Source organism: Tasmannia lanceolata, unplaced genomic scaffold (genome assembly GCF_043159265.1).
Source record: "Tasmannia lanceolata isolate RefF3 unplaced genomic scaffold, GAP_Taslan_0.1 ptg000015l, whole genome shotgun sequence".
Classification (NCBI taxonomy): domain Eukaryota; kingdom Viridiplantae; phylum Streptophyta; class Magnoliopsida; order Canellales; family Winteraceae; genus Tasmannia; species Tasmannia lanceolata.
Genome location: NW_027518692.1, coordinates 24302345 through 24326432, shown reverse-complemented (window position 1 = coordinate 24326432; position 24088 = coordinate 24302345). Strand labels below are relative to the sequence as shown.

General features: G+C 39.4%; 1 protein-coding gene across 1 annotated transcript; it reads left to right on the top strand.

Annotated features, from left to right (window-relative positions):
• The first annotated feature begins 12536 nt into the window (after positions 1-12536).
• LOC143845594 (proline-rich receptor-like protein kinase PERK15) lies at positions 12537-23279 on the top strand. The gene is made up of 8 exons (XM_077353974.1): positions 12537-13503; positions 14775-15335; positions 17195-17281; positions 17391-17461; positions 17653-17729; positions 21723-21870; positions 22098-22259; positions 22840-23279. The coding sequence occupies exons 1-8, from the start codon at positions 12846-12848 to the stop codon at positions 23134-23136; spliced, it is 2061 nt and encodes a 686-aa protein (XP_077210089.1). The 5' UTR covers positions 12537-12845; the 3' UTR covers positions 23137-23279.
• The last annotated feature ends 809 nt before the right edge of the window (positions 23280-24088 follow it).

Below are 24088 nucleotides of genomic sequence, written 5' to 3'. Positions count from 1 at the left end.
CTCGAGTTGCTTATTTTCTGGTACAAAGTCATGATTGACTGACCAGCATGAAGATGATTCATCGAACTCCACATTCCTTGATGCATGTGCTCGTCCTGTGTTAGGATTAATGCATCTCTAGCCCTTTCTTTCAGAATCATAACCTGTAAATACACATCTGATGGCTTTCTTGTCAAATTTACTACGGAGATGATCAAGTACAAAAACATAGCAAACAGACCCAAAAACTCGAAAATGATTTACACTTGGTTTATGATTGAATAGTTTTTCAAATGGTGACATAAAATCAAGTTTTGGTTGAGGTAACCGATTTGTGATGTACGTGGCACTTCTCATGCATTCTACCCAAAATCTTTTTGGAACATTTTTGGCATGCATCATACTCCTTGCTGCCTCGGCCAAATGTCGATTCTTTCTTTCACCAACCCTATTCTGTTGGGGTGTATCAGGACACGTGAATTGCCTTGAGATTCCATGCTTTTGAAGATATGTTGAGAACTCAATGGATGAGTACTCACCACCATTGTCTGTCCTTAAACATTTTATTTCATGCTTGAGGCTAGCTTCTACTTCATTACGAAACTCTACAAACTTTCCAAACACTTCAGATTTCTCCTTAATGAAATAAACCCACACATATCTAGAAAAATCATCGATAAATGTTACCATATATTTCTTACCCCCCAAAGAAGTTGTTTTGCCCTTTCCAAACATGTCTGAATGTATTAGCTCCAATGGAACTTTTGCTTGAAACTTTGATTTAGCATAAGGCAATTGATGTGCTTTACCATATTGGCAACCTGCACATACTATGTCAGATCGTACTTCTAGTTGGGGAAGTCCTCGTACCAGTCTTCTTTGCATCATAACCTTCAGCTTGATGAAGCCAACGTGAGCGAGCCTTGCATGCCATAAATCAATCGTTTCGTGCTTCCCTGCTTTGTCAACATAAGCCTCTTGTGCCGTCATGACATAAACAGATTCAGATCTTCTTCCCTGCATATAAGGATTACCAGAAATCTGCACATTATTATATACCTTCACATCATCGAGTCCAAATACAACATACCCTCCTGATTTGGTTAATTGAGACACTGATAGCAGGTTTTTCTTCATCTTCGGGACATGATATACATCCTGAAACACAAGATCTTCTAGATCTAATGTTGATTTGCAGGTTGCATTGCCCACGTGTGCTATGGAAAGCTTGGCATTGTTTGCAGTCATCGCAACTCTTTTTTCCTTTGGAGTCAGTTTTGCTCAAAAATTTGCTTTCATCACTTGTCATGTGATTGGAGCAGCCTGAATCAATGATCCATTCCTTAGAATATGCTGGTTTTTTTTTTTTGTCCTCCATGCTTCCGCCAAGCTGGTAGTAACCTCTTCATCAAGCGTCGTGAAAACAACATTATGTTGATGTTCAGGAAGCAAGAATTCCTTCTGTTCCTCATCTTTAGACCTGTACACAATTTCCTGCTCTTCGACAATGGAAATAAATGCTCCCCATTCATCTTCACTGTTATTATTAGAAATAGCAGCATTACCTTCCTCAACTTTCTTCTTTGGTGAAACAGCAACATTACTTTCCGCAGCTTTCTTCTTTGGTGAGCGACAATCTCTGGTAAGATGACCGGTTTTACCACAATTGCAGCAAGGTGAGCGACAATTTCTGGCAATATGACCGACTATACCACAGTTGTAGCAGGTTGGCCTGGTTTTGAAGTTGGAATCTTCCCCTGTTTGGAAACTTCCTTGACTTTGCTTGTTCTTGTTGCTGGTCTTATTCCCTCGTCCAGCAAAAAGAGCTTCTTCATTGTCTTTGAAGGATAGACCTGCCATCTGCTTAGTCAAGCTCTCTTGATTTGCTAGAAGACTTTCTAGCTCAAGCAGAGTTGGCTGAACAGGCCATCCTTGAATAGCAGTTATGAAACCACTATACTCTTGCTTCAATCCACGGATAATGATCCGTCGTTACTTAGCCTCCGAGATTTTTGATTCCTCATCGAGTTGAGAAATCTCCTGACAAATCATTTTAACCTTCATAAAGTACTCTGAGATAGACATAGTACCTTGGGTAATTGATCCGATTTCATTCTCCAGCATTTGCAGTCGAGCTCCATTCTTTTTCGAAAACAAAGTGCCAAAAGCATCCCATGCCTCTTTAGGAGACTTTGCATCACGGATGTGATCAAGCAGATCCTTCTGTGTGGTAGCCTTGAGCACGAACAAGGCTTTTCCAGACTTGATTTTCCACTTTCTGATTGCCTCAGAATCAGCACTTGGTTGAGTAGTCTCAGCTCCATTTACTACCTCCCACAGATCTTGCCCCTGAAGATAGGACTCCAAGCAAGACTTCCAGTCATTGTAGTTGGTGTGAGACAATTTCTCAATCCCACCAACAGAATTAGCAAACTCCATAGTTGATGAGAAACTTGGATCAAATACACTCTATTCAGCAAAAAAAACTAAACGGCCTGGCTTTGATACCATGTAAAAACGAAATTGCTGAGTGTTATTTGATGGATTAAAAACAGAGTACAAGGCTTACATTTATAGATTTGAAATTAAACTAATTTCCTAAATGGAAGCAACAAACTCCTAAGCAATAGCCACTAGTAACTGCCCTAAACAATAGCATTTATTCCACTAACTTCCTAAAGACCAGGTCTCAAGTGACTTCATTCGGTTGAGTTGGTGATGAATCTTCAACAAAGGAACCCTTCCATGAGCTTGGAACTCAAAACTAGCCGTTTGAGTGGCATTTCCGTAAAAACAGCCAAGTTCCAAGAACTAGCAGTTTGAGCTCCGACGGTTGAAATTTCAATATAATAATATTATTGCCGGGTTTTTTTTGTTCCTGGGAGTTATGTGGGAGAAAAAAATACCCTGGGAGATAGGTGGGGAAAAAAAGTCCTAGAAGTGTCCTGGTAAAATAAAAATCTCATGTTTGGTTGACCGGATTATGGTTTACCTTTGTTTGGTTGCTTGAACTGTTGAGTAGAAAAAAATTCTTCTCAATCTTATTTTTGGTTCCTAAGTTTATTTTTGTTCCTAGGGTTATCTTGGGATGGGATGAAAAGGCAATCATTACAAAAGTGGGATTAAAAAATTCACCCCACAAGTAATCATTACAAGAGTGGGATTAAAATAAACCTAGTGCTAAAAGGCAACCAAACATGGGATGGGACTAAAATTTAACTAACTCTTCTTGGGACAAAAATTTAACTGGCAACCAAACGTTTAGGGTCTGTTCCAATGAGGGTAAATAGGGGGTAAAACATTCGTTTACCCCATTTGTAAAATTTAAGGGTGTTCCAATAATAAAAATGCAACCAAGTTGCCCCGTAAGCTGCTTCCACGCCGTCATATGTTTACCCCGAACTAGGTGAAATCGCATACACTCCAAATGGTAGTAATTAGAAATCGGTGTAAGTTAGAAACGTAGGGAGGGAAAGTGGGAGCAAAATCCCGATTTTGAATTAAGAGGCTTATCCTTACTCGCATTACTAAATTATCTACCCACTGTTTTTTAGACTGACCCGTCGGAAGTGATATATTTGCCCTTTTTTAACTTGACACGGCCCCTTCTAGTGTATTAATTACTACTCTTTTACACTATTAGGGCTGTCCCAAGTAAAAAAAAAAAAAAAGGGGGTGAATATATCATTTCCCAAGATTAAAAAATGGCATATCAAATGGATGGTTACAACCAGTTAAAGGTAGGACCCACCATATGACAAATTTTATTGAAGTATCCCTCATATCATCTATAGAGAATGTATATCACAGTGGGGCCACCAAGGTGACACCGGGAGCTTCACCAAATCAATGGACTAATCACTCATTTTGGCAAATCTTGACCTTTCATCTGCTGCACCCCAACAGTCTTAGTCCTAACCTAGGGGACTTCCCATGCATTAGATAAAGAACTACACAAATTAACTGTCTAGCTTTTCTCTATGGTGTCCTAATCGAGCCTCGAAAGATCAAGGGCCTAGGATCATCCTATCAATGGCATTTAGCTAGACCTACAATTGCTCATTGAGATCAACGGTTCTCACCGCGTACACAAGAAGAAGTGTCTCAGAAAAGTTATACATTTACCCCATTTGATCTGTGGTCATTGGAACACTGAAGATCAAATACTCCCTTAATTTGCCCTACACATTGGAACAACTGAAATTAGGACCACATGTGCCACGTGTATGCCAAGTGGGCCATACGTGCGGGGGAGTGTCAAAGTATAAAAGATAAATAACACTTTTCTCTAATACCTTAAGGTTTTGGAGAAGTTGGTAAGTTAAAAGCATGAGTGTGAGATCAAGAGCATTGTTGTTCTAAAAAGTGATCAGGCAACCCAAGTGATATTGATTCTATGGCCAACTAACATCTCATGCATAAGATAAAGGACTACAAAAATCTGAGGCTCATCTTTCCTTGACAAAACCCTATTAGCCTCGATAAAATCATTGGCCTAAGATCATTCAACCAGGGTCTTCTCAACAGCATTTGGCCGTCTGGTGATTCTCATTTGGATCAACAGATCTGATCACAAAATCACGATAAAGATTTTATATGTTGTGCGCCTGTGAAGTCGAGTATTTTTCAGAAAGTACGATGGGGCCCACTTCATGGATGATCCAAACCGTTCATTTGTCGGGCCACAACGAAAATAGGCTGTGCAAATATCTCATGTGTCCAAATCCAATTTAGAGAACCCTACCCTACATGAGAAAATATCTCATGTCGGTTGTGTCGAACTTTCTTTTTTATGAGAAAATCCAAGATTCATAGAACATCTCAGCTTTTCTGCTTAGCAAATCCCCCATATTTTTTTCAAATGGAGCATTTTCATTGTGCCAAATAAGGGAACAAAGTACCAGCCGACAGTTAAAAAGATAAGCGCGTGGGTCATGTTGGGGTGGGGTTTGCGTGGAGGGATTGGCAACTAATCTCTAATTTTGTCACCTCGCACATCAGGAGGGCCCATTTGGCACTTGGGGCTTCCTCTACTCTCTGAGAGAAGACAAATTGGAAAATGCTCACAGAAAAAGTCACTTTTACACTTCTGCCTAAGAAAACTATAGTGGGGCCCACTTCATCCGATGATCCAAACCGTTCATTTGTTATGTCACGACATAAATAGGAAGTATCCTGTAAACCATCCTCATAGGATGATCCTAACCCTCCGACCTGTAAAGGGAATGCACATTATAGAACCTCTATAGATCCGAGGGTTAGGTTTCATCCTATGGGTATGATTTATGAAGCACAGCCTATTTTCGTTGTGGCCCGACAAATGAACGGTTTGGATCATCCATGAAGTGGGCCCCATCGTACTTTCTGAAAAATAATCGACTTCACAGGCGCACAACATATAAAATCTTTATCGTGATTTTGTGTCATCAGACGGCCAAATGCTGTTGAGAAGACCCTGGTTGAATGATCTTAGGCCCATGATTTTATCGAGGCTAATAGGGTTTTGTCAAGGAAAGATAAGCCTTAGATTTTTGTAGTCCTTTATCTTATGCATGAGATGTTAGTTGGGCATAGAATCAATATCACTTGGGTTGCCTGATCACTTTTTAGAACAACAATGCTCTTGATCTCACACTCATGCTTTTAACTTACCAACTTCTCCAAAACCTTAAGGTATTAGAGAAGAGTGTTATTTATCTTTTATACTTTGACACTCCCCCGCACGTATGGCCCACTTGGCATACACGTGGCACATGTGGTCCTACTTTGGACCAACCATCGCATGTGAATTTTGCTAAGTGGGCCATACGTGCGGGGGACCAACCATCGCATGTGAACCATCCCGAAATTACCGAATTTTGGCCTCGGGAGAAAAATCCAGGCTTTCGTTAACTTCTACCCAATTTCGATCAAAATTTTGGGATTTCAACTGAAATTTCGGTTTAGGTGAATCCCGAAACCGAAATTAAAACCTACTTCTACAAAGATAAAAGACAGAAAAGTAAGGGCGCCGATAAATTCGCGCCCCCCCCTCCCCTCCACTCATCTGGAGAAAATTCGCTCCCTTTAAGGTGGTGAATCGGTGCCAAAAGCGTTAAAAGTTTGCCACCCCTTTAACTGGTTAATAGTCGATGCCTTTAACCCGCTGATGATCTCTCTCTCTCTCTCTCTAAACACAACTCCCAACAGCTAAATGTTTTAAAACGGGAAATGAGAAGTCATAAATACATTAGAGGTGGCTGTCCCAAGTACAAAAGGGGAAAATATATCACTTGCCTTCAGATCTTCAAAAAGGTGGACCCCACCGTAATTTTAAGAAGATCGAAATGCGAAAACCATATACTTGAGCCCACTTGATTCGAAATCCAAACCATTCATTTGCACAGCCCAATGTAACTAGGCCTTGCCCATAAAATCATCTACATAAGATGATCCTAACCCTCCAATCCATTGATGGACGACACCATATATAAACATCCATCAATAGATTGGAGGGTTAGGATCATCCTATGGAGATGATTTCATCGGAAAGGCCTAGAACAAGATAGGTCCTAAAGAATTTTATAATATGTACACTTTATGGGATGATCATATTACTTTGTACCGAAAAATTATATTAAAAAATATATGTAGGTGAACATATTTTTTTAAAATAGTGTAGCCTAACTTATTCAATTTGGTTGTTGAAAAGGCCTAATCAGGGTCCATCAAATGAATGGTTTGGATCTTCGAACAAGGTGGGCCCCAATGAAACTTATAATAAATATGCATTATATTGGTGTGCCTATTTTTTATAAAATACAGCGGGCCCACCTTGTTCAAATATCTAAACCATTCAGTTGTTAGGCCCAATGCAATTGAACTGGACCCAAAAATCGTATCCATAGGATGATCCTACCCTTCAAATCTGTAGAGTTTTCTAATGATATCCTAACTTTCGATCGTAGTACAAAGTGGGCCCAAGTGATTTTTTTTAATAGAAAATACATACCTCTACGTATGGGAACCATATAATGCGTATTTATTAGAAAATTTATTGGGGCCCACATTGTTCAAAGATCCAAACCGTTCTTCTGTTTTGTTAGGCTTTCCCCCAAAATTATCTCTAATGCTCTATTTGGTTGGCTATTTTTAAGGAGATTGAGGGGAGAACATCTTCTTGAGATTGTTTGGTTGCCTTTGAAGGTCTTTGACCACTAGCACTGTCGGGCGACGGTCGGGTGATGTGGCACGCTCGAGATCTTCTCTCCAAATTTCTTCAAATCAAAGAAATTTGTGGAGAAGATCTTGGGGAGATCTTTTTGCCCTTATCCCAACCCCCCCCCCCAAATATTTGCAAGACAAACCAAACAATGTTTCTTTCTTCCACCCTTAATCTCCCCGTTGACTGATCTGTTTTAGATCTCCCCTTTGACCGCTAGGATATAGATCTCCCAACGAATTACCGGCATCCAAACAGAGCATAAGGGTGTATAGAATCATGATTTGGCCATAATTTTTGGGGGAAAACTTATTTACACCGGACCCAACAAAATGAACAGTTTGGATCTTCAGAATAATAAGTTGGGCCAAAGCGATTTTTTTTTTCCACTTCATATGATGTCCAGTTGTCCACACATAGGTTTTGTTTTATTGAGAAATTATATGATGGGTGGCCGTACAAACCCACATTTTTCAAACGGTGCGGTATGGCCCACTCTATAGGATGATCCCAACCGTCCATTAATAGGGCCACAATGTAAGTAAGTTGTGCCGTAAAAACTATTTCCATAGTATGATCTTAACCCTTTTTCATATGGTCTCATTCCAAGAATCAAAACCAGATTTTGTACCAATCCAGTAAGGATGAAGTATTATCAACAAACTTCTCCATTGATACAACATGTCCAAGACTACAACTTTGCCGAGTCTCAAAGCCGCGTTGATAATGTCTTTGGAGTTTGTTACGAGATTGACTTTATCCCTAATCTAATGTTATTACTGCTTTTAGGGAACTGATATTTACGCCCCTTTTTATCACCATGGACACCCAGCGCCTGTGTATCAATGACTAAAGGGGGGCAAAGGCACTTGACATCAGAAAAATCCAGTGGGTTTGATCGAGTTAAAGAGAGAAGGAACATTAAACATAACCTTTGTGCACTTTGAATTTCTTTAGGGATCAATGGCAACATGCAATTTTTGGGTCCCACGATGAGACATGTATGTGAAATCAAGATTATCGACCTTGTAGAACATCATAAGACAGCCCACAATGGTCCTGGTCCATCATGGATAGACATCTCATGTGTGGCATAAATGACTAAAAAATCAACACCTTAGTTTTTATCAATAAAACCCTAAAAAAGTATTGATGGATCAAAGGCCTAGGATTATCAGATCAATGATTCTTAAAAGCATCTGGCTAGACTTATGGTTGTGGTTTGGATCAATGGATCTGATCGTGTACGTAAGACACAAATAGGGCCTAATAGTTTAGTATTTTCTACAAAGGAACATCATGGACCCCTTCTTTTTACCATTTCCCTTATGCTCTGTTTGGTTACTTATTTTTGAGAAAAATATGAGGGAATGATCTTCTCCTAATTTACATAAGGTTGTTTGGTCGCCATTTTAGCAATTTTGGGGTCTTTGACAACCGGGGTTGTCGGGAGCCGGTGGGGTGATCTGGGGCCCTCTAAATTCGCTCCCCAAATTTTACCAAAACGTGGAAATTTGAGGAGAAAATCTCTGGGAGATAGAGCTGAGAAGACGTGTGGGAGATCTCCCACAAATCTTAAGCAACCAAACAACCTTCCCTACATCCTCTCTAAAATCTCCCCGTTGACTGATCTACTTTTGATCTCCCGTTGACTTCTTCTTCTCCTAATCTCCCACCCATCCACGAGCAACCGAACAGGGCATTAGCTTTTGCAATGTCGAATAAAATTTCCCATGTAAAATGAGCTTGGTTGACTTATTGTCCTAGAATTGGTTTTCCCAAAATAAAACATTTTATCTATTTTTTTTTAGGAAAATTGCAAGCCTGCTAGACCTTGGATTTTTTTTTGCATAGAATTTTTTTTTCCATAAAATTTTCACTAGATCCAAATGGAAAATTTTTATTATTGAAAATTTGTCACTAGATCCCCGGACAAAAGAATTCCTTATTTTATGTTTGTGGTTAGAAACAGAGATAATTATTATTATTTTCACATGCTTTTAAATTTTTAAAGCATAATCTTAGTGGTCTACTTAGATACATACTCCCCCTTCATTAAAATTTAGTATTTGACTTAATTAATTTTTTGTCGTTCTTTAGTTGGATTTCTTTGAAAGGGAGTTTATTTCTTTATGGATGATAGCCGGTATCTAGCTGTGTTTGCTTACGCTAACAAGTAACAACTACTACTGTAGAAATAAAAAAAATATATATCTAGCTGGTTTTTGGTGTTTGCTTACGCTAACAACTACTACTGTAGAAATAAAAAATAAATAAATAGAAAAACAAAAGAAAAAGAGAAGGTCACCCCTAATATTCTGTTCAAAATCTCTCTCTAATACTAAAAAGGAAAAATTGCCGATGGGGGACATCAAAATACAAGAATTGCCAACCTGGGTGGGGGCATACTATTGTAAAATTGTTAGAGAGGGTTGATAACCCGCTTTTAAAGACTTGATAACCCCATTTCTATCAAGTCTCTAAAAGGGAGTTATCAGCCCTCTAGATGGGGTTATCAAACTCTAAAAAGGGGGTTATCAACCCTCTCTAACAATTTTTCAAAAGTGTGTCCCCCATTGGCAATTCTGGTATTTTGATGTTCCCCATTGGCAGTTTTTCCTTTATAATAAAATAAATTCCTACATCCAAATCCATACTATACTAAAAGTGGGAATCCCATATTTTTCGGCACGTTCTTTCCTACTATTGTCGTATGAGTCCGCCTTAATTCCAGTCAAACACCCACGTATGTCCTTTTTCAATGCTTCTTTTTGTCATTTCCTCTTCTCATATGCCCTTGCAAATGAGTTTTAAAAAAAAAGCCCAGCTGTCTCCTTTTTTATGCCTTTTTGTTTGCCTTTAGAAATATGTTTTTGGTTTGCAGGCTTTGTCACAAAATTCTTCTTAGAATATATATGGTGTAAGCCCATGTAGTGAAGTATTTTTTAATAAGCCGGAGGGGTCCCCACAAAACCCCAACTTACCTGTAAAAAATAAAAAATTGTACTGAATATTTTACGGCCTACACCATAGGATGATCCAAACCGTCCATTTCCAGGTGATTTTTACGCGGCCCGTTTGACCCATTTCCCCATGATTTAGAGGAAATGATGTGATTATGAGAGTTTTTATATAGTGTAAGTCCTGATAGTAAGTATTCTTTTTGAAAAAGTATTGTATGGCTTACATCGTAGGATGATCCAAACCATCCATTTCATGGGCTACAATGTAAGTAGGTTGTGTGCCAAAATTCATTTCCATAGCATAATTACAACCCTCCAACGAATAAATGTTTCCTAAATATGCCGTTTCTCTATAGACTGCAGAGCTAGGATCATAGCATGGAAATGTTTTTTTTTTTGGGAACACCCTATTTGCGATGTGGCCCATCAATTGGACGGTTTGGATTATCCTATGGTGTAAGTTATACAGTACTATTTTTTTTCCATAGGGAGTAAGAAATATGTTTTTGGTTTACAGAATTTACAGATGATAATCCTTTGTTCACGTGCGTTTTTACTAGTAGCCAATAGTGAGAGAATTTTATGGCATACCCCATGTAAAACCACCGAAAATGCGCCTCCGTAAAATTCTCACAAATGGTAGGAGCATTATTGCTTTACCGTGATGTGCGGAGAGCGGCTGACTCGCTACATCCTAATTCCTATGTAAGTCCTCAGGTTTTTTGTCAGATTATATCTGCAACCAGTTGTTTTGATATCAGCACTCATATCTGAGTGAATGTTAACAAAGGCCTTGAGAAAAAGTAGGAGAGGGCGGCTTGGAAGCACGGTTTCAAATTTCGGTTCTGGAATGCGTTTTGTTAACGACGTTGGGCAGAATATATGATTCATGCTCCTTTAGGTTCTTTAAATTATGTGGGTGTGGAAATTATCAAGTGATCCGAGATAAAAAAGAAGACCCGAGATTTTGTGAACAATGCGGAGTCGAATTTGTTCATTCTCCGATACGAAGATATCAATTTCGGATGAATTTTTAATTTTCGAACAAAATCTAACGAAATTAAAAAAGTAAGATTTTCTCTCGTACAAAATTTCGGCCGAAATTACATAAGTTTTGGCCGAAATTTTAGTAATTTCTGCTGAAATTTCAAAAAATATTATATAATGAATAAAATCTAAATTTTTAGGTGATATTCCTTAAATTTCGGACCAATCCCTGTTAAACTAGGATGTCCTTCACCTTCATCTGCCATACTCTTTCTGCATCTCAAATTACTCCACACTTCCTGATGCAGCGCTCAATCTTTCTACTACCAATGATTGCTCTAACCACGATCCAACCACAACACCCACAATCACTCCTCCCGGCCTCGAAGATTTGCTCGAACCACAGCTTTGATACCACTTGTTAAGAAAATCCGCGGGGCAAATCAATCCGATCGTGTACAAATTAAACTGAAAAATAAAAGTAATAAATTGAGCCACAAGATTGAACACCAAGATTTTTACTTGGTCTGGCCAAGCCTATTCCACGGGCAAGAAACACGATGTTCCACTGTGAGAAAAACAAAATACAAGGATTACAATTGATTAATCACAAGCCCACAAACCTGCAATACTTTCCCATGATGAATACTCGCTTCTTTCTCTATATCTCTTTTCCCTTCTCTTTCTTTCTCTCTTCATTCTTGCCGCTGCCCACAAGAGAAAATGCCTCTATCTCTTTTCACAGCCGTAACCCAAAAAGAATCAGGTGCTCTTATTTATAGGTTTTACAAAAACCCCAAAATTAACACCTTTCCTACTTTTCCTACAGTTCCCACCCCAAGCAAGGGTGGAAAATAAGGCAACTTTCCCAACAAAACCAAAAGCAGGGGAAAATGAATGTTGTTGGAAGATTTTGAGTAGTGTTTTTAAATATTACAAAAATATTCCTGATAAATAGACATAAATGAACAAAATATGAAGGATATTTTCACGCATTCCTAGCTTACCTGACTAAAATCTTAGGTAAAAAAGTCTCGGTATCCACGTGAGTGTATGTTTCTCTAATGGGACGAACTTACCTTGTTTTACATGTTTTAACTTTTAACCAGCTGTCAGAAGGCTATTACTGTATTACACTTCTAGAACAAGGTGAGTTCCATTATCAAAACAGAGTCGCGACCATATGAGTGGAAGTCATTATAGGGAAAGTAAAGAATTCTACCCGCTAAATGCGCAATAACTGTGGAGAACAATCATGTGGGCCCAGAGCTGGTAAATATCCTAAACGCGTTTCCAAAAGGGTTTCGAGATCAGTATGCGAAGCCGCCAGAGGCGCCAGATCGGACGGCTGGGAAAAGTTATAGGACCAGAGCTGAGTCTGCTGACAAAACAGACTTTACTTTCAATTTTTAAGGCTTAGAATTTTGAAGGAGAAGATAAATACAAAACGACGAAAAGAAGAAAAAATCTTTGAGAGCGAGGCTTATTACCGGCGTTCCAAAAACCGATATTTTCCCGGCGAAATAACCGTTGTGTTCGCCGGATTTCTGACGCAAATGGATTCCGATCGGATTCTAGCAAAATCTATGTTTCTGAACTAGTACTTTTAACTGAATCGATCGGATCCGGCAAAATCTAGGTTTCCGGCGAAGGAGTAGATTGAACTGACTCGATCGGATTCCGGCAAAATCTAGGTTTCCGATCAGATTCCGGCAATGTCGACGCCTCCACCGGGAGCTTCTCCAGCGTCCTCTCCTCCCTCGCCAACGGTGACTCCTTCACCTCCTCCACCGTCTAATGCTACGCAACCGACTCCGGCCGCCTCTCCTCCCCCTCCGGCCGCCTCTCCTCCTCCTCCGGCCGACTCTCCTCCTCCTCCGGCCGCCTCTCCTCCGCCACCGACTCCGGCCGTAACTCCGGCCTCATCTCCTCCGCCACCTACTCCGGCAGTAACTCCGGCCTCATCTCCTCCGCCACCTACTCCGGCAGTAACTCCGGCCTCATCTCCTCCGCCACCGACTCCGGCAGTAACTCCGGCTGCATCTCCACCACCTCCGGCGGTAACCGGATCTTCACCACCTCCTCCGGCGACGAGATCTCCTCCGTTGGTGACATCATCTTCTCCGCCTCCACCGGTGTCGAGATCTTCTCCACCACCACCGGGGACTTCATCCACGCCATCACCGCCCACTTCCGGTGGATCTCCTTCGTCATCGAGCTCCATATCACCTGGTCTAATCATCGGAATTTCTGCTGGCGGTGTTATTGCTCTGGCGTTCTTGTGTATACTTTTCATATGCTGTAGGAAGAAAAGGCGAAGGAATCGCGTTCCATTGGATTATGGACCACCGCCACCACCACCACCACGGAAAGGTTTGTTTTGATTTATATTTTATTTTATTTTGCCTGCATTTCTTTGCTTGTATTGCCGTTCATGGTATTTCTTTGTTTCTTGCCTTGCAACTTTCATTTAAGTTCTTTTTTTTCTTCTTTGTTTGGTGGGAAAGCTATGAATTTGGATCATTTCACCTTTGGAGCTGATTCTACATCAGAACAGATGGAGATGGAAAAGAGATCTGGTTGTGAATAGGTGATTATGTGAAAAATGGATTTTGTTAGGGTTTGGAAAATGTAGGGTTTAAAAAGCCCGGAAAATGTTTCCTAGTTTGTCATTTGAAGACATGCATTTGAAATTTATTGTGTTTGGAGATCTCTGTCTGCTGAATTATAGATATGGGTTCACAGAATTTTTAGGGTTTGGAAAATGTGTTCCTTAGAAAGAGAGAAATTTCAGCAGATATGGGTTGACAGAAGTTTTAGGGTTTGGAAAATGGGTTCCTTAGAAAGAGAGAAAGATGTTTCATAGTTTGTCATTAAAAGGCATGCATTTTGAATTTATTGTGTTTGGAGATCTATGTCTGCTGAATTATTGATATGTCCACAATGACTAAACAATGGAGTTGTTTTAGGATTTGAAAATCTTCAATTTTGGGAGTATAATATTGGAAAATTACTCCTCCTTCTGTTGGTAGGCAATATTTTGTTGTTCAAGAAAAGAAATCCCACCAAACCATCTACAATGTAGGTCTCAAATTTCCAGTGCGCAGGTATAGTGGATGGAACTGTTTAAGATACGGACCCCATTGCAGATGGGTTATATCACCAATCGGAGGATTCAATTGGTTACCAGGAAACACAGAATCTAAATGAAAATGACCAAAAGTTTGCATTTTACAGGCAAAATTCCATTAATCTAACATAGAGGATCATCTGATCAATGAGTGTTTTGCTGTATTGTCAATCCCCGTTTGGTTTGCCCTCACCTCTTTATTATTATTATTATTTTTTTTATTTTTTTGAAAGTATCCCCCACCTATTTATTGGTTCTGATCATCATGCGCATGCAACATGCAAACTGAAGTATGTCTGGTGGTTGGAGTATTCAACATAGACAGCTTAGTTTTATCTATTATAAATACTCATGTTTGTATTATTTTTAGAAGGAATAAGTGGGAGGCAAAAATTAAAGAAGTGATTTATCAGTACACATTATTTGCTAGTCTTTTATTCATTGTAGCAAACCTGGATTTTTTTCTCATTATTGAAATTCAGCCATTCACTTTTGCTGTTTTTGATGACTCCAGATGACCGTTATGGTGGACGTCCCCAGAATTGGCAACACAATGCTCCACCACCATCAGATCAATTTGTCAAAATCCCACCACAGCCTTTTCCTCCACCAGCATTTCCATCTCGTCTGCCACATTCACCAGCTCAAGGCCCTACATCACATCCATCTCTGCCTACACCGCCAGTCATCAGCAGCAGTGGAGGGTCTGGTTCAGGATCTGAGAACCCACTTCCTCCACTATCACCTGGTGTCGTTCTTGGTTTTTCAAAGAGTGCCTTCACTTTTGAAGAACTAGCGATGGCGACAAATGGTTTCTCAGATGCCAACCTCCTCGGACAAGGCGGTTTTGGATACGTTCACAAAGGAATCCTCAAGAATGGGAAGGAAGTGGCTGTCAAGAGTCTGAAATCTGGCAGCGGACAAGGGGAACGTGAGTTCCAGGCTGAGGTTGAAATTATTAGCCGTGTACATCACAAACATCTAGTTTCACTGGTTGGATACTGCATTTCTGGGGGGCAGAGGATGCTTGTTTATGAGTTTGTTCCTAACAACACACTGGAGTTCCATTTGCATGGTAAGACTTTATTTCATCAATCGATTGCCCAAAGGTCTACAATTTAATCTGTTAAAATTTAATATCCAAAAACTTCATTTTTATGAATCGCCAATTTCTCCCTTTTGTGAGTTTGTGGCAAATTTTGGTTGGATTTAGTTGCCAGAATCATCTAAGGTGTCACTCCTACTCCACCTCAAGATCTGTAAGCGACCTAAACTTCTAATTCTTCTATGTTTATCACACGACAGGTACTATTAATTTCACGAACACCAATCCACACATTTGCTGAAATTTGAAAAATCATTGCAAAATACCATGGGATTTAATTGAACTTCATCATAGAAAGTAGCTACGGAGGTTCATGTAAGCTTCACAAAAAAATACACAGGAGAGGACTGTTCACATCGGGGTGAAAGAAATGGTTTTGGAATATCCAAGTGGCTCACTGACTTGAAGAAATCTGTTGATGAAGAGAGATGCTCACTGCATCCAAATAGGAGATACCTCGGCTGGCTTCACCAGCCTACCTTGGTTGGCTACACTAGCCAAGAGTCACACGAACTACAGAGCATATAGATGGCATACAAAAACATCATAACCCCTTGAAATAGTAGCTTATAAGAACTTCCAATACCCAAACCCATGCATATCATTTTGGAACCTTGATGAGAATAGCCAAAAGGGCCTTTGATGATCGTCCACTTCTTGATGATAACTTGCAATGGTGCCCACACAAATCCATTTGGGTGCCAATATCAATCCAGCACCCTTGTAAACCAAAAGAGAATTTCATTTACGCGACAATACACACACACACACACACACACAAAAGGGCTGCCCATATCATTTTATCACCGAGGAAGAATCAACCCCAAGAGAATGGCCTTCACAATTTGCATACACCAGAAGGAGAGGGTGTTCTCATCATTTATATCCCAGGATAGTCCTAGTAGATGCCATCTCATGGCCCATTTGGACGCTAGATGGCCACTTGGCCCGTACCCTATAGAGGGACTCCCACTCCAATGGCCCCACCTTCACACGATTCAACCTCACAGACGTTGCCCAACCACAGAAAAAGGCGCCCAACACGGCCCAATCCTTGCATCTACATCTTGTCCACAACACTTGATCAATGTTCCTAAAAGGGAACATTACAAGATCTCTTATGGTTCCTACTTCCTACCTCTAACTATTTCTGTTGCTTTTGATTCAAGCTTGCCTAAATTTGGATCTTAGTTGCCAGAATTTTCTAAGGCGTCATTCCTATTCCACTTCAGGATCTCTTATTATTCCTACCACTAACTATTTCTGTTGTTGTTTAATCAAGATCACCTTTAAGGTGATCCATTCCGTATTCAATTTGTAGTTTCTTCCCAATTTATTAATCCAAATTTTCTAACTGTGTATAATCTTAACGACTGAATTTGTATAATCTTTAAAAAAAAAATTTGTTTTGCATATTTATTGGTTATGAATATATCTTTAAATTTGTTTTTATATCTTACTAGAGGGAACTAAAATGCTATTGAAAGCTCGATTTTTTTTAATTTCCCGTGTATATATTTTACATATTTTCAAGAAATCTGGTAGAATTATGTGTACATGGTACACCAATTATGAGTAATTGGTCGTTTACGGTGGTTGGCATGTTTGGCATTCCAGGGTTGTAGTTGAAGTGCTGCTTTGTCTACAGTTGCATGGCTTTTCTACTAGGCTTCTATAGATGCTTTCTTAAATAGCTTATTTTTTACTTTATGTTAATATCCTTGCCTCACTGCCTGTTGCATCTGATGACTAAGGCCTGTTCGAAGGAAAGTAATTAGGCATTTCTAACTTGATACTGGGCTTCTGGGTCCAACCTTTGGTTCTTGCAGGGAAGGGGCGACCAACCATGGATTGGCCTACCCGGCTAAGAATTGCTTTGGGTTCTGCAAAAGGACTTGCATATCTGCACGAGGACTGTGAGTTTCCCTCTTATTTAGTTTCTTCTATTTGTAAACTCTTGGTGTACTGTTTCTGATAAAAGGTGTGATGCATAGAGGCTTATTCTTTTGCAATTTTAATATGCAGGTCATCCCAAAATTATTCATCGAGATATTAAGGCATCCAATATTCTTCTCGATTTTAAGTTCGAAGCAATGGTAGGACTCAAATCTTTGGCTGCTTGTATGTAATGATAGTTTGGAAGTGGATTTTTTAAGTATTTTCGTAATATATGGCACATTTCAATCATGACTCAAAAGCATGTCTTATTTTAATGATTCAATGTCAAAGAAGGGTGGGTTTGATGTTACTTTATTAACTGAATACATCAACTGGAATTCGTATGCAGGTTGCAGATTTTGGACTTGCAAAGCTTACTTCAGATAATGACACTCACGTCTCCACCCGGGTAATGGGTACCTTTGGGTAAGTTACATCCCTCTTCTCTTTTCATGAATGGTGTTGCTTTCTTATGCTGTCTATTCTAGAGTATTTGCATGTGTTTCAAGCTGAGAGGGTCAATCTCATTGGTGCATAGCTGGTTTGGACTGAAAACAGATGAAGAGGGTGTGTTTCTTTTTTTTCTTTCATTCAATTGTTGCATTGGTGACTGAGCAAGATTTGTTACATAGTTACCCAACTAGCTTCTGAAGCTAAATCCTGCTCACTTCTAAAATGTAGAGGACCACATCGCTCTTGCATCCTCTAATTAAGAGTTATCTTCCTATTTAGGTGTGTTTTTTTCCTTAGAGGAGTGTTTTTTTCCTTCTGGTAATGCAAATGTAGTGTTCTTAAAACTTGAAATACACCTATATAAAAGAATGCATTTCAAACTTAAAAAACTTGTATTGACTTTGAAGTAGAAATTATGTAAAAAAAATTCAAAAACATATCCTAACTCCGAAAGATAATTCTGGAATAAAGTTTTTGCTAAAGCAGTCTTCTACTTTGGTATATTTGCAAAAATGTCTTCTAGTTTGACATTTGTAAAATGAGTAATCACATTTGGTTCGATTTTACAAATTGACTCATGTGGTAACAGGGACTTAAACCTCTTTTTAACATATCAAATTAAATTTTATCTTGTATTAAATATAACCAACACGAAAGCCTTTTTGTCCTTAAGTTCTGATTAGTTATTTATTTTTAGAAAAAAAGATTGTCTCTTTTCTCCCGCTTGTCTGCAACTCCAAAACCTACTGATGAACGAATAATCTTGACCTAACGGCCTTCGCCTAATTGAAGAAATCAATGATTTAATCTTCATTTTTATCGAAGGAAAGTCATTCTTTCTTTGTGTACTTTTCAGCTGATAGCAATTGAAATGGGGAATGTTATTGAATTAGTGCATAGGGTGAGTTCTGAGTTAACTCTCTGAGTTTTAATATGAAGGTTTCTTTGCCACTGTCCATGTAGGAAGTAAATGAGGCATCCAGAGATGGGTTCCTTCATTTTCAAGAATAACTGTCTATAAAAGGGCGGCCCAGTGCACGAGACCGCCATTGCGGGATCTGGGGAGGGCTAGATGTACGCAGCCTTACCCCTGCTTTGCAGAGGCTGTTTTCGTGACTCAAACTCGTGACCACCAAGTCTCAATGGAGCAACCTTACGGTTGCGCCAAGGCTCGCCCTCAGTAGGTTTTGGAGAAAAATAGTAGAAATTTGATTTTAAGAAGCTTGAAAGCCTTGAGAAAAATCAAAGTCCTTACAAGAAAAGAAGACCTAGGAGCGGAAATTTTATTTTAAACCTGACAGGCTCCAGATGAATCAAGTTCTGAGAGAAAAAATTGATTTTGAGAAGCTTTACCTAAAAGAACTAGATCTCTTTTGAAAGAAAGAACGTTGAAGAGAAATTCGATTTCTTCAAAAGAAAAAAAAAAGGAAACAAAGAAAGGCACAATAAAAGAACTTCATTTGAGTGAATTTACGAGACTCTTGAAGAACCAATTCTATGGTATGGAGAAGAACTAGTTAACTTTGAAGCCCTAAAAACGAGATGAAGGCAATTTTTTTTTTTGGGTTTTATGTCATGGGTTTGGGATTGAATGTAGGGCGTGTTTGGTTCACTGGAATTGGGAATATGAATTGGTGTTTTATTCTGTTTCTATTAATTCAGCCGTTTGGATCTCATTTTTCAGCGTAATGGAATACACGAGTCGGAAAAAGGGCGGAAAAGGGGGATTTCGTTACCACCCAAAGAGGTGGTATTCTCGATTCCCCCACCCTAAAATTTGTCTCTCCCTCTACGGCCCTCCCTGCCTAAAATCTCTCTCTCTCTCTCTCTCTCTCTCTCTCTCTCTCTCTCTCCCATAAAATCACTCCCCTCTATGTCCCGCCTTCCCTACCTGCCTAAAATCAATGTCTCTATCTGTCCCTAAAATCTTTCCTGTCTCTCTGCGTCCCTCCCTACCTAAAATCAATCAATCAATCCCTCTCCCTCTCTCTCTCACAGAGAAAATCTCTCTCTCTCTCTCTCTCTCTCTCTCTCTCTAACAAAATTGACACCCCCGCCCCGACCACCAAAATCAGTATCAACATTTCCTTTACCAGAGGAATGGGAATAGGGTTGGAATTTGATGTCCGTACATATTCCTAATTCTAGTAATCCAAATGCACCCATAGGGTTTTGGGTGCTATACAGATATCTAGGCATTTGGGATGATGAATTGGTTACATATTATGACATTAAAATGATGATCCTGCCAAGGAAGCACTGGTACTCTTCGGAGGTCCACGCACCCGTATCGGGTGCTTAATGGGTGCAGGTGCGCTCGGGTACTCCCTGGTACGCACCCAAATAGCAAACAATTCAAAACTGTTTCGGGCTCACATTTGGGCTCAAAATTACATTTAGGCCCTGTTCATTTGAGATTGTGACACCGACAACCGATTGAGAGCCCAAAATTGATTATTGGAGTCAAAATTATGTTTAATTTTGAGTCCAATAATCTGTTTGGGGCTCGTGTTCGATTGGGAGTTGGGACAATCCCAAAAGAACGTGGCCGTTGATTTTTTAATTATTATTAATATATAATAAAATATAAAAATATATTATATTCGGCGTACCCCCAACGTACCCGTATCCTATTTTTTTAAAATCACATCCACGTGCCTGTATCGTGTCGTACCTGCACCCCGTACCCATATCCGTGCTTCATAGGATCCTCGCTTCCGAGGTTTTGGAGTTGCAGACAAGCGTGATGAAGGAGACGTGGCCTTTTCTTTCTTCGTAAACCTAATTAAATATTACTAACTTTAAAATCGAAGTATTTTTTGTCATCTTACACTTGTGAGGATTCTTGTCTTTTTATGAGTCAAAATCACATGCCATTAGCTTTCCGTCATTAAACTACCGCCATGCCTGGATTTTCAAAATTCAACCAAATCTTGTGACGCTTTCTACAAATTGTTAAATTAGAAGACTTCTTTTGCAAATATGCTAAAGTAGAATACTTCTTTTGCGAAAACCCCTAAAGTTTAATATTAAACCTAAATGACAAAAAAGTCTAAATTGTAAGACGATATTTTGAAAACCGAAAAACACCTTCTCAAATAAGGATCAAGTGTAAGGTGCAGCAAAACATCAAGAAGAGATGCAAGAAACACAGTTGCACAAAACAAGAACATAAGATTTACTTGGTTCGGCACTGTGCCTATGTCCACGGGAGAAGAGCTTCACTATTTCGGTTAGGGTTACAAACTCTCCTTGGTCAAGAAAACTCAAAGAAAACCCTATTCCCTTGCTACCCGTAACACTAATATGTTGATTATATATCAATGCCACTAGTCCGTAACCCTAATATATCAATGCCACTTGTCCGTCAGGGTATTGTATCACTTCAAGAGTACAAGACTATGCACAACCCTATAAATCCCTAGAGTGTAAAAATTAATTAAACGTGAAGTCCTCCGTAACTTACTTACAACCCTAACCTATATTCACACTCTTTCTCTGTATACTACCACCATATACTACCACTGTAAACCCTATCTCTTCATATACACACCTTGTGCACTTCTAATGAAATTTCCTATATGCTTCCTGTTGACTTTCCATGCTGCTTTCTACCCACTTCCTCTTTTGCTTTCCTCATCGCTAAATGCTTTTTTCTTCCCTCATTTTCTTATTTTCAAATAGTTGTCATTTCTAGTTCTTGCATTGCTTGCATTTGCTTTTGACTCTAGCAACTCTGGTTCGATAGAACTGGTTAATCTCTGGGGTCGAGCTGGCAGACGAAGCTGCTTTTGTTTCTAATTAATGGATTAGGTTACAGAAACTGTCCATTTATGGAAGTGTTAAAAGTCTAAAAGCTTTCCTAGGGTTATTGAAAACCAGACATGGGTACAAAATGTCCAAGTAACATAGATCCATAGCTTCCATCTAATGTTTTTACATACTGACATGCTCACAACTCAACAGATATCTGGCTCCAGAATATGCATCTAGTGGCAAACTCACAGACAAATCGGATGTTTTCTCCTTCGGCGTCATGCTTCTTGAGCTCATTACTGGACGCCGACCGGTTGATACAAATAATTCTTTCATGGATGATAGCTTGGTGGATTGGGTTCGTATCTCACGCCTTTGGGTTCTCTTCCCCTGCAAATTTTGATTGCATAGTTACACAAATCTTGTACATACGGCTCTGTCCCCACATTCGGATCTCCCTAGATGCTACCTATAATAAAATAGCTTGATTCCAACTTTTTGGAGCGACATTGGTCTCTTTTGCTTGATGCTTGTAATCGAGGAATGTAATGAGAAATCTAAAGATTTAGTTGTTTCACATTGCAGGCAAGGCCTTTACTTACACGAGCACTGGAAGACAGCAACTATGATGCAATTATTGATCCGCGGTTGGAGAAGAACTACAATGCCAATGAGATGGCACGTATGGTTGCATGTGCTGCTGCTTGTGTTCGCCATTCTGCACGGCGTCGACCACGGATGAGTCAGGTATTGTTTAGAGTTATTTTATCAGATCTAACTTTTTACTAGGGTTCTGTTTGTTTTGATGTAAAATGGCCATAAAACAAATTTTATGCCTATATTTCCACTTAAAATGGGTGTAAAATTTGTTTCACAGCTAGTTTACGTCGAAAGAAATAGAGCCTATGGAGGAATTTTGTGTTCATAATTGTAATACATCTCCGAGCGACTAGGGAAATGCGGACTTCCAAGTTTTTTCCTTTCTTTTGATCCGTTGCATGATTTTAGGGAGCTCATTCTTTTTCTTTAGCTGACATAAACAAAGACGAGAACCAACCAAAACACCATCTCTGCCTTTTGATGGGCTTGAAAATTTTGGTTTGATTTTCTCAATCAAGTTCTTTGACTTCAAAATATATGATTTTTAAATATGTCTAGTCTTTGATCTTAATTTTTTCAGTTTTTAAAGAAATAAAAAGTCCCTTTAATTTGACCTTTGATCTCTATCATGTTGAGTTGACTTTCTCAAATTCTTTATCCTCTCTCTCTCTTGTTTATATTTACACAACCTCATTTTGTCATCCCACTGTAACTCGAAACCGAGCAGACAGTTCGAGCCTTGGAAGGGAACATATCTCTTGATAATCTGAACGAAGGCGTTACACCCGGACACAGCAGGCTTTACGGAAGCTCAGACTACGACTCGAGCCAGTACAATGATGACATGAAGAAATTCAGGAAAATGGCATTAGGGAGCCAGGAATATGGGAGCAGTGAATACAGCGGACGCACCAGCGAGTATGGGCTCAACCCCTCGGCATCAAGCAGCGAGGGACAACATACTCGTGAAATGGAGATGGGAAAGACGAAGAAACAGAGTGAAGGTTTCAGTGGAAGCCCATGATACTGACTGGGTGTTGTCTATGAAAACTCCGGCATCATTTTAACTATGAAATATAGTTTTGGAAAATTTTTATTGATTTATATGTATTTACCTTACAAAATAATGGAGAGATAATCTAATTGTTCATTCTTTTGACATTCCCATACTGGTTTCTTGCTTGATAGTTAGTTATAATCTGTTTAGACTTTTGGTTTTGTATGTATGTGGTTGTTGTACAGCTGAGTTGAATTGATGTTGGGAATTTGATTTGACAGAGGGAACAGAGAGGATTTTAGCTGGAATGCTGTTTCTCATTCCATTAACAGAACCCTTTATAATATTATAAATTCTCAACGAAATGTTAAAATTTTCAGTACTCGCAGGGTATAAGTATTTCTAGTCACATGGGTTTCTTCTCTCTCTAATAGAGAAACAATTTAGCTATTCGTTGTGACCTCTTTTAGATGTATGTTCTGTAGAGAAATTCTATGCATCTTGTCATGTGAGTGGGCCACTCATTGCACCTCATGAGGATACATAGGCGAATGCGTGTAATGGGATCATTTCCTAACTCAACTTACTGCACGAATTGCAGGTCTTCATACCAAAAAAAATAATTAGGAAAGTATAAAATGAAGAAAGTAGTACCATTATCAGAACAAGAGAGGAAATGCACCGAGGCATTGGCTTTTCGGCATAAAGTCACGGGTTTGCTCCCAACACGAGTGTTCGAATCTCGCCCCCGACTTACCTGGTACACGTGGTGAGTGGGTCGTTGCGTGTATCCGTAGGGACTAGTCCTACTCTCGAAGGGGGTGGAGACATCCTACGTCATCAAAAAAAAAAAAAAAATGATATATTGTGCAGCAAACCCATGTTATGGGGTTATTTTGCACTCTAATTCATCATTATATTTTACTGGAAATGATGCCCACTTCAGTCTTCTAAAAGTGAAAGTCCAAACATGTGTAAC

Excerpts from the sequence above, each read along its gene's own strand:
- LOC143845594 (XM_077353974.1), top strand. The coding sequence starts at position 12,846 with ATGTCGACGCCTCCACCGGGAGCTTCTCCAGCGTCCTCTCCTCCCTCG. Across the intron at positions 13,504-14,774 it reads ACCACCACCACCACGGAAAG|ATGACCGTTATGGTGGACGT; the intron begins GTTTGTTTTGAT and ends TGATGACTCCAG. Across the intron at positions 15,336-17,194 it reads ACTGGAGTTCCATTTGCATG|GGAAGGGGCGACCAACCATG; the intron begins GTAAGACTTTAT and ends TGGTTCTTGCAG.